The sequence below is a fragment of the Lipotes vexillifer genome, unplaced genomic scaffold (assembly GCF_000442215.2).
Source record: "Lipotes vexillifer unplaced genomic scaffold, Lipotes_vexillifer_v1.1 scaffold117, whole genome shotgun sequence".
Classification (NCBI taxonomy): Eukaryota; Metazoa; Chordata; class Mammalia; order Artiodactyla; family Lipotidae; genus Lipotes; species Lipotes vexillifer.
The window spans coordinates 532260-541734 of NW_006785593.1; the positions used below are offsets into that span (position 1 = coordinate 532260).

Below are 9475 nucleotides of genomic sequence, written 5' to 3' on the forward strand. Positions count from 1 at the left end.
ACCCCGTGTCCCCTGCATCGGCAGGCGGACTCTCAACCACTGCGCCACCAGGGAAGCCCGGCAGGCAGATTCTTAACCACTGCCCCACTTGGGAAGTCCCTACATTCTTTATTTTGGTAATTAAACTTGTTTTTATTTAGAAATTGTAATATCAGTTATGTTAACACAGTACATAAGCCATCTCAAAGTTGGATAACATAAACTCTTTTTTAAAATAGAGAAAAATAAGTTTACTTTAAATATATTTTAAATAAAAATAATTTGATTATTTTGGGAATATATATTCTTTGATGAAGCTGTTATAGTCTATATACATTCTTGAGGTATGTGTATAGACAGAGGTGCAGAGTCTGAGCACAGAAAGGACATGCCTGGAGAAGCCTTACAGAGGAGGTAGCATTTGACCTGAGTCTTAAGGAGTCGGTGGAATGGACATTATAGAGGTTGTTGGGTGGCCAGGGGATGTATCCCATATAAAGGAAATAACGCAAGCAAAGAGTTAATTGTGTTTCAGTGATGCAAGAGCAAATAGCACAAAGCAAGACGTTTGCCTAATGATCTTAGTGCACTGTTTATATTATGTTTATAGTCATATTTTGCAGCATCACTTTTAGGCCAACTCCGTAAAGTTACTGTTTGATCCCTGCATTGTAAAAAATAAATATTCATTGCCTAGATACTGGCTGAACCATATGGAGTTGCTATTCCTATATGTCATAATTGGCCAAATATCAACAATTTCTTATGATTCAGACAGATGCTATAGGTGAGAACTTGTCCCTGACCTTGAGGAACTAGGAATCTAGTAAAGTGGCTTACCTTTGAGCAAAAGTATCCTCTTCAGACTGGTCACAGAAATTAATAAAATTGACCATAGAGGATGACAGTAGTTGTAATGGCAGGAATAAGAGTGTAATGAAAAGAACATTTTTTATTATTATAAGTTATCCATTATAGTGCAATTTAATTGATATATATATTGGCATGCTTCATTACTTTTATAAATATTGTACTTAAAATAAGTATTTTTGAGAAAAATACCTTACTCTACCTGGTTTCATTTTACACCATGTCAAGGAATGAAGCATATTTTAAGTACCTGCAACATACCGTTGTGGGCTCTTCTATTGGCTTTCACAAAAATTGCCTTTTTAATTCCAGAATAAAGCAATAAGGTATTATTATCTTCATTCCTAATGAAAAACTGAGGTCTGAGAAGTTCATCCTTTCAACAAATATTCAACAAATAATTTACAGTATACCAACCCTTACTGGGCTATATTAGCACTGTAAAAGAAAATGAATTTCCACCCTCCTAAAGTTAATATAAATTACTGGGTGTTTCATAGGCAATGGAATCTACATTAATGACTTTTCCTAGATCATGTTTGCTAAGTTGGACCACCGAGTTCAGTTCTTTTTGAGAAAGAGGAAGCTGTAATTTTAAACAGTCTCAAGGTGTCATTGGAAGCAGGATGTGCTCAGGAACAACTACCTGTTTGTTCCCAGGGCTCAATATTCTTATTAAATACAATAAATACACCCTCAACTCTTACTATAAAAAACAAGATCCCACTTTTCAGTATTGTTTCATGAGAAATTGAGAGCTATGCTAACTCAGTAATGTGTTAATGCTGCTAATTACAAATAGGAGTACATTATTTGTTCAGATGTTTTATCTTGATTATTTTACTAATGCTTGGAGGTAAAATACTCTTGTGTTCAAGCAGGAAAGATCAATGTAAGGCTGCTCTCGTGTGTGTGTGTGTGTGTGTGTGTACTGAATGTGTGTCTGTATGTTTATGTAAGTTTTAAGTATAGAATGTGCAGTTGATAAACTTGAGATTAGCTTATATTTTCTCATACTTATGGCACAATAACCACATGAAGAACATTAAGTTCCCATACAAATTACCCTTTGATGATCTATATATGTATATTTTCTTTCCTTTTTTAAGACATAACTTTCTTTACAGTAAAGCCTTTAACTGAATGCCTTGAATAAGTCTGATTTGGGACAATAACTACTAATGGATAGTAACTTGGATGTTGGTCAGAGCTCTGTGTAGGACTGTATATATTTATTCATGTTAATGAATGGCATTTATTACTTTCTCTATATAACACTAAAACTATGTATGCCAAACAACAATCTTTTGGCATACTCGGGGTAACTTCCCACTTTCTATTTTAGGATTTTCATGACCTAAATTATTTAAAAAAATTTTTTTAATAGATCCAGCTTATTCCAAATGTTATAATAATTTTTATTCATGAGTTGTCTATTTTACGTGGTACTTCTGCAATTGGAAACACCATGCTATTTCAGAAAACTTTAAGTGCATCATTACTCTCCAAAATCACTGTCATTAAGTCTGTCTTGCTTTATTTTCCCTGAAGATCCAGCATTGGTTATCCCCTAAGGATAAAAGAATAAAAATGCAAAGGATATCAGCCTGGGGTCAGGGATGCATATTTGTATCCTGACTACTGGTGGAAGGCAGTTAACTCCAGAGGGACAATTTAGCAAATTCCAATGAGAATTTTTCAAAATCGGAAGTTATACTGAGTTATAAAATTCAGGCACAGCATCACTAATTCCTTTTTTCTTGCAATTAAAGAGCTCTTCAATTCAGTCTTATTTTCCTTAGCTGTAAATTTCTTTTTTGTTTTAGATATATTCTGTATCATTTTGAGCATATTTATTCATTCACTGAACAGATTTTTATGGATTCCATATCATGTGCTACCACTGAACTAGGAGCTATAGTTACAGCAGTAAATAAGGCAAAATTTCTGTCTTCCTGGAACTTAACAACCTAGAAAGGTCACAGAAAATAAACCAGTAAACAGATAATATTTATGATTTTTGGTACTGGCAAATTCCTTGAAGAAAAAATATCAGGGAAAGAAAAGAGAGAGTTATAGAATAGTGAGCAGGCTATTTGAGATAGAAGGCTGAGAAAAGGCCTCTCTGAGGTTATATTTACCTAGAGATATTAATAATGTATGAGATTTAATTAGATGAGGATAAGGAAGAAAAGTGTTCCAGAAAGAGGAATAGCAATTACTAAGTTCCTGAAGTGGGAAGGCACTTTATGTGCTTGAGGAAAAGCAGAACATTTCTGTCATTTGAGCAGTATGAGCTATGGGGATAGGATTAGCAGATGAGGGGGGAGAGAGACAGGCAGAGGTGGACAATGCCAATTCTTAGGTGCCATACCAAGACATTTAGTGTTTAATTTTCATGTGAAGCTATTGGAGAATTATGAGACAAGAACATGATATGATTTGCAATTTTAGAAGATTGCTGCTGAATATATTGGATGTGGCAATAAAGAGGAAACTCAAGATTTATTATTAGGTTTTTGGTCTGAGTGTCTTGGTGAATGAGGTGCCATTTACTGAGATGAGGAAGTCTGGGGAAGAGATCAGGTTGAAAAATTCAGAAGTCCATGTTTTGAACATGTTTGAAATAGTCAAGTGCCTATCATGAAAGCAATTGGCCATATAAGTTTAAAACTCAGGGAAAGGATCCAGGGTTGAATATACAATTTAGAGGCATCATCACATCTCTGGTATTCAAAGTCAAGGGATGAGGTACACTACATCAGGGTGAGTATAGATAGAGATGAAAAGAAGCATACAAATATGTCCTCAAGCAATAGGACATGGAGACTTTGGGAAGTCAAGGAGGAGCCAGTCAGGTAGGTGGAAAATCAGGAGAAGGTCATGTCTTGGAAGTCAAGTGAATAGATATTTTAAAGGAGAAGCAATTTATTTCCTATGTCAAATGCTGCTGACAGTGAAGTAAGATGAGGGCATGCAGTTGATTCGTGGTTTGGCAAGATGGAGTTCACTGATGACTCCATGACAGTAGGTTTCATGGTTAAAAATGGAGGGAAATGCCTAATTGAAGTGGAACTTAAGAGAGCATGATAGACAAGAAAGTGGAGAAAATGAGGAAAGGCAAATTTTGAGGAATGTTGATATAAAGTGGAGGATAGAATGGAGCAATAGCTGATGTGTGTTTACATGTATACAATGATAGAAATAATTCAGTGAAGAGAGAAAAACTAAAAATATAACAGAGAGGAAAGAATGTCAAGTCTAAAGTCTGACTAGGTAGATGGAGTGGAATCTAGTGCTGAAGTGGACTGGGTTTTAGAAAGGAGTAAGGAGAGAAGGCAGTTAAAGGAAAAGGGATGGTAGGAACGTATGTAGTCCTCTTCTGAAGGTTTTTATTTTCTCAATGAAATTAGAAGCAAGTTTATCAGCGTTGAATAAGGAGGGAGAGGAGATATTGGATGTTTGTGGAGAGAGAACATGGTGAAAACATACATAAGAGAGGAGACTGAATTAACTAAAAAATAGATAGGCTGCCAAGCAGTGAAAAAGATTGATTTGAGATTTGAGGTTATAAATTAAAATAAGGCTAGTGAGCATGGAGTGGTATTTTATTCAGACATTTTTAGCTGTTATATTGCAGATATAGAACTAGCCCTGAGTTCAGTTTAACCTAAGTTGGAATCTTGCAAGAAAAGTAAGGTAGAAAAAGGAGTTTCTGGAGATTGCTAGGGAGTGATTTTAGTGATAGACTGTGGACTCTGACCTGAGTAAGTAGGGAGATGAGGACATAAGGGAGGTGATGGACAGTGAAGATTTGATGAGGGTCAAAGACTTGTTGGATTGGAAATACAAGGGTCAGTCAGCTGGAAAGATAGGTGGTTGCCAAAGAGAGGAATACTGACAGTTACAGGTAATGACAAGCCCTCAGGTGTTGCCATGAAAGCTAGTGGTTAAAGTAAGGTGGAGGAAAAGATTATTGAAATTATGGACCTCGAGGAATACAGAGTCCACGGAATAGCACCATCAATGTTGACATCTCTGAGAGTGGTAGAGAGGAAGTCAGTCATACAGGTGATAAACTTTTTAAGACGTGTGGAGAAGTGGAAGAGTACCACTAGGTGATTGTCTTAAAGGAGGGGTAACCCCTCGAGTTTTTCAGGAACAAGAAGAATAGATCTGGATATGGCAAAGAAAAGCATAAATACTTGACTTCCAGGCCCTATGGTTATAGGACTGATGAGAGAAAAACAAATAGCTATCTGTTACCCAAGAGTGCTGAGTTGTAGTGTTCTCAAGCAGTTCCAAGATTTCACTTAGAGCCAGAAGGCTGAGAGCATTCAGAGTAGTTGATGAGGATTTTTCTCAATTTAATGGTTTGGCTTGGAAGGATAGTAGAGAAGATTTTGAGTCTTTGGGAAGGGATAGTAGGATGATATTGCTATATATTGCTATATCAAGTTATGTATTGAATTACGGTTCTCCCCAAAATTTTAGAAATATCAACATTGTAATCTCAGTTTTTCCTCTTAAGTCTGCTTTAGATGCAATGCACTTCATAACAGGTAATAGTGGGGGTGAGGGGCTACTGTTTCTACATTTTTAAGGCTTTTGAATTTTCTCTACTAAATTTCTTAGTAGCATTTTTTATATCCATTGTATTTAGACTACCAATAAAAAAGGTTCTGTTCTTTCTTTTGAAAGGAAAGGACTTATATCAGGACTCTATAATGGCAATAATATGCACATATTTAGTTTATATTGTTTAGCCATCAAGTTAGTCATTATTGTTACTGTTCTATGAAGGCAATTTTAAACCAGTATCTTTCCAACTGTAATCTTTCATCTCCAGCAAATATTTTTCTGCTTAAAGTGCATTGTTTACAGTTTCATCTGTTGAGGTTGCATTGATGGCTTTCTCTCTGTTTTTGATTGTCTGAATATGCTTTTATTTTGCTCTTGTTAATTTTTCTGGGTTTAGAATTCCGTTCGTTTTTCAACTGAGGTCACTTTTCTGTCTAACTGTCATTCCTTTGTAGATGGTCTGTTTTCTTTCTGGTGCTGTTGAGATCTTCTCTTCTTTGGTATTATGTACTTTCACAATGATGTGTCTAAATATGAGTTTTAAAAATTTAATTTATTTATTTTTGGCCGCATTGGATCTTCGTTGCTTCGTGCGAGCTTTCTCCAGTTGTCGGGAGCTGGGGCTACTCTTCGTTGCAGTGCGCAGGCTTCTCATTGCGGTGGCTTCTCTTGCTGCGGAGCATAGGCTCTAGGCACGTGAGCTTCAGTAGTTGTAGCACGCGGGCCCAGTAGTTGTGGCTCATGAGCTCTAGAGCGCAGGCTGAGTAGTTGTGGTGCATGGGCTTAGTTGCTTCGTGGCACATGGGATCTTCCTGGACCAGGACTCGAACCCGTGTCCCCTGCATTGGCAGGCGGATTCTTAACCACTGCCCCAACAGGGAAGCCCCTAAATATGATTTTTTTTTTTTTGTGGTACGCGGGCCTCTCACTGTTGTGGCCTCTCCCGTTGCGGAGCACAGGCTCCGGACGCGCAGGCTCAGCGGCCATGGCTCACGGGCCCAGCCGCTCCGCGGCATGTGGGATCCTCCCGGACCGGGGCACGAACCCGTGTCCCCTGCATCGGCAGGCGGACTCTCAACCACTGCGCCACCAGGGAAGCCCAATATGATTTTTTTTAAAGAACATTTTGCTTGAGATTTATTGGTATTCCTTGTTCTGAAGCTTGATATCTTTCAACAGTTTTGATCAATCCCAGCCATTATCCCTTCAAATATTTCTTCTTCATTTTCTCTACTTTCTTAGACCCCCTTAGTATATCCTTTATGTCTCTTAACTGCCATTTTATATCTCTACATTTTCTTTCTCTGAGTTACTTTTTGATAATTTATTCAATACTGTAAATTTTTTTTGCTAAAATTTTCACTATATCTAATCTTTTTTGTGCATCAAGAGAATTTTAATTTTAGTTATTTTTTTTCTATTCTGCAAGTCCTATTTGGTTCTCTTTCAAGTCTGCTTGGTTATTTACATTATTTATTATTATCTAAAGAATTCATTGCTCATACTTCCAAATGTTTGATTTCTTGAAATATATTAAACGTTTGTATTTTTATTCTTTGATAACTTCAGTGTCTAAAGTCTTTTGAAGTCTGCTGTGCGTTTGTGTGTGTGTGTGTCTGTGTGTGTGTGTGTTTTCCTTTTTCTTTGCTGGCTTTAAGTATTGGTGCCTAATTTGCCTGTGTGTTTTTTGACTTTTATCAGTGAGTTCGTATTCCTTGAAACTTCATCTGTGGGAAATTTATGTAGACTGAGTTGAAGTTGAGTTTCTTCCAAGAAAATGTGTGTTTGCTTCTGCTAGTTGCTTTTGAGTAATGGCAACTCAAATTCATTTTAATTTATACTCTGAAGTAGAGGTCTTTTCAGGCTATATGGGTAGCATGGAGTTAGGCTACATATGCTCATAGGGATAGGCTTACAGTTCCAAAAAATGTGTGATTTTTCTTTCTATTCCACCTCTTCATCCAGAGGAGTGGCAAGAGGAAAAAAGTTACTTTGCTGGCCTCTTTTGCACGGTGGGTTACTTCTGACTCCCTAGTCCTTGAGAGTGAATACACCACATTGCACAAGCCTAGGAGTTACCACTCACATTGAGGTCTGTGGTACTCTGCAGAAGAATTCAAGGTGCCCCTAGAGTTGGCCAATATCATGGCCCTAATTGAAATGGTATTCTTTTGGGGTTCTAATTCTTGATGCAGGGGTATCCTTTATCCTTCTTCTGGCCCAAGGTTTTATATTCTTTTTCTGGCACTCTACATAGCTGTTAATAAAGAAACTCCAAGTCACCAGGATTGACCAGTACTCTCCAAGGCAGAGCAGGCTTTAGTACCAGCTTCCATCTCAGGATTCTTGTTTTTACTTTGTTCTTTGTTTGTTTGTTTGATTTTATTTTGTTTGTTTTTTTGCATTTGTTTTTGGACCACCAGAAATTTCTAACTCCCTTGTCAGCTCTGCAATTCCTTACGTGAAAAGAAAAATGTTAATTTTATGCAGAGTTTTACTTCTTTTAATTCTAATAGTCATTCAGTTTAGTGTTTATCTATTCCAGTATTTTGGCAGAATTGGAATCCCACATGTAGTATTGGTATTTGAATATATGTAGAAAACCATTTTGTGACGATTACATTCAATATAATAAGAACATTAATAGATACAGAAAACTAGTGTTTTATTTACTGATATCCTGTATCCTTAGTAGACTGTTTTGTTACCACGTTATTATATGCAGCCTTATATCTAGGAGAGGATCCTTGTCTTGTCATAGATCTTGTTGTATATCAAAACTAATCTATTAATAATTTATGTATTATTATCATTATTAATGAAAGGCAGAATCAATTTTTAAGTGTTTTTCAGTCCTCCTTCTTGTACAGTTAGCCCTTTGTATCTGTGGGCCCTGTATCCACAGATTCAACCAACTGTGGATTGAAAATATTTGAAAAAAAATTGCAGCGAGTTCCAAAAAGCAAAACTTAAATTTGCTGCATGCTGGCAGGCAGCTATTTACATAGCATTTCCATTGTGTTTACAATTATTTACATAGCATTTATATTGTATTAGGTATTATAAGTAAACTAGAGATGATTTAAAGTATACAGGAGAATGTCCATGGGTTATATGCAAATACTATACCATTTTATATAAGACTTGAGCATCCTTGAATTTTGGTATCCATGAAGGGGGTGGGGGTGAGGGTCCAATTCACTGCAGATACCAAGGGACCACTTTATCTGCATGTGCTGCAATGTAAGACAGTTTAATAGAGTCTCAGGTATTTTAATAAAAATATCATCCTATAGGGCTTCCCTGGTGGTGCAGTGGTTGAGAGTCTGCCTGCCGATGCAGGGGACACGGGTTCATCCTATAAACATTATTCTGTAGAGTTGTAGTATGAATTTTTTTTTAAATGAAATTTGTCTTAAGCAGTTGTGCTATAGAATTAACCCATATTTTACTGCATTTAGGATGTTTATTATAATCGCACTCTAATGAATGTTCATGTATACATATCCTTATCCACTGGAGCGAAAACTTCAGCAGAATGCGCTATTAGGGTGGAATTGTTTTATGCATGTATATTTTTGTTTTTTTCAGTGCCTGATAGTGCACCAGAAAATATTACTTACAAAAATATTTCCTCTGGAGAGATTGAGCTATCATTTCTTCCCCCAAATAGTCCCAATGGAATTATACAAAAATATACAATTTATCTCAAGAGAAGTAATGGAAATGAGGAAAGAACTATAAATACAACCTCTTTGACCCAGAACATTAAAGGTAAAAATCTATATAATATTGGATATTTACATTTATATTGACAGAGTGGCCACAAAATATTAGCTTGTTGTTATATTAGGAATGGTAAGTGTGTTTAGCTTTATACAGGGTGTGACAATTCTGGCCTTCTGGTAAATAAACTAGAAGTTTATGGCAAGTCATGTGAAAGACTAAGTCAGTTCTTTTCTACATTTTTTAATAGTTTGTCTTCATAATAGGAGTTACTGTTCCAAGAACTACATTTTCATTTAGTTTTTACTTTTGAAAGAGT

At 36.3% G+C, this 9475-nt stretch overlaps 1 protein-coding gene across 1 annotated transcript in view; it reads left to right on the plus strand.

Annotated features, from left to right (window-relative positions):
* PTPRQ (protein tyrosine phosphatase receptor type Q) overlaps positions 1 to 9475 on the plus strand; it is a 210444-nt gene that overhangs the window by 31886 nt on the left and 169083 nt on the right. Inside the window, exon 15 of the mRNA XM_007457658.1 lies at positions 9022 to 9204. Coding sequence (XP_007457720.1) covers positions 9022 to 9204 — 183 coding nt within the window. The remainder of the gene's footprint in view (positions 1 to 9021; positions 9205 to 9475) is intronic.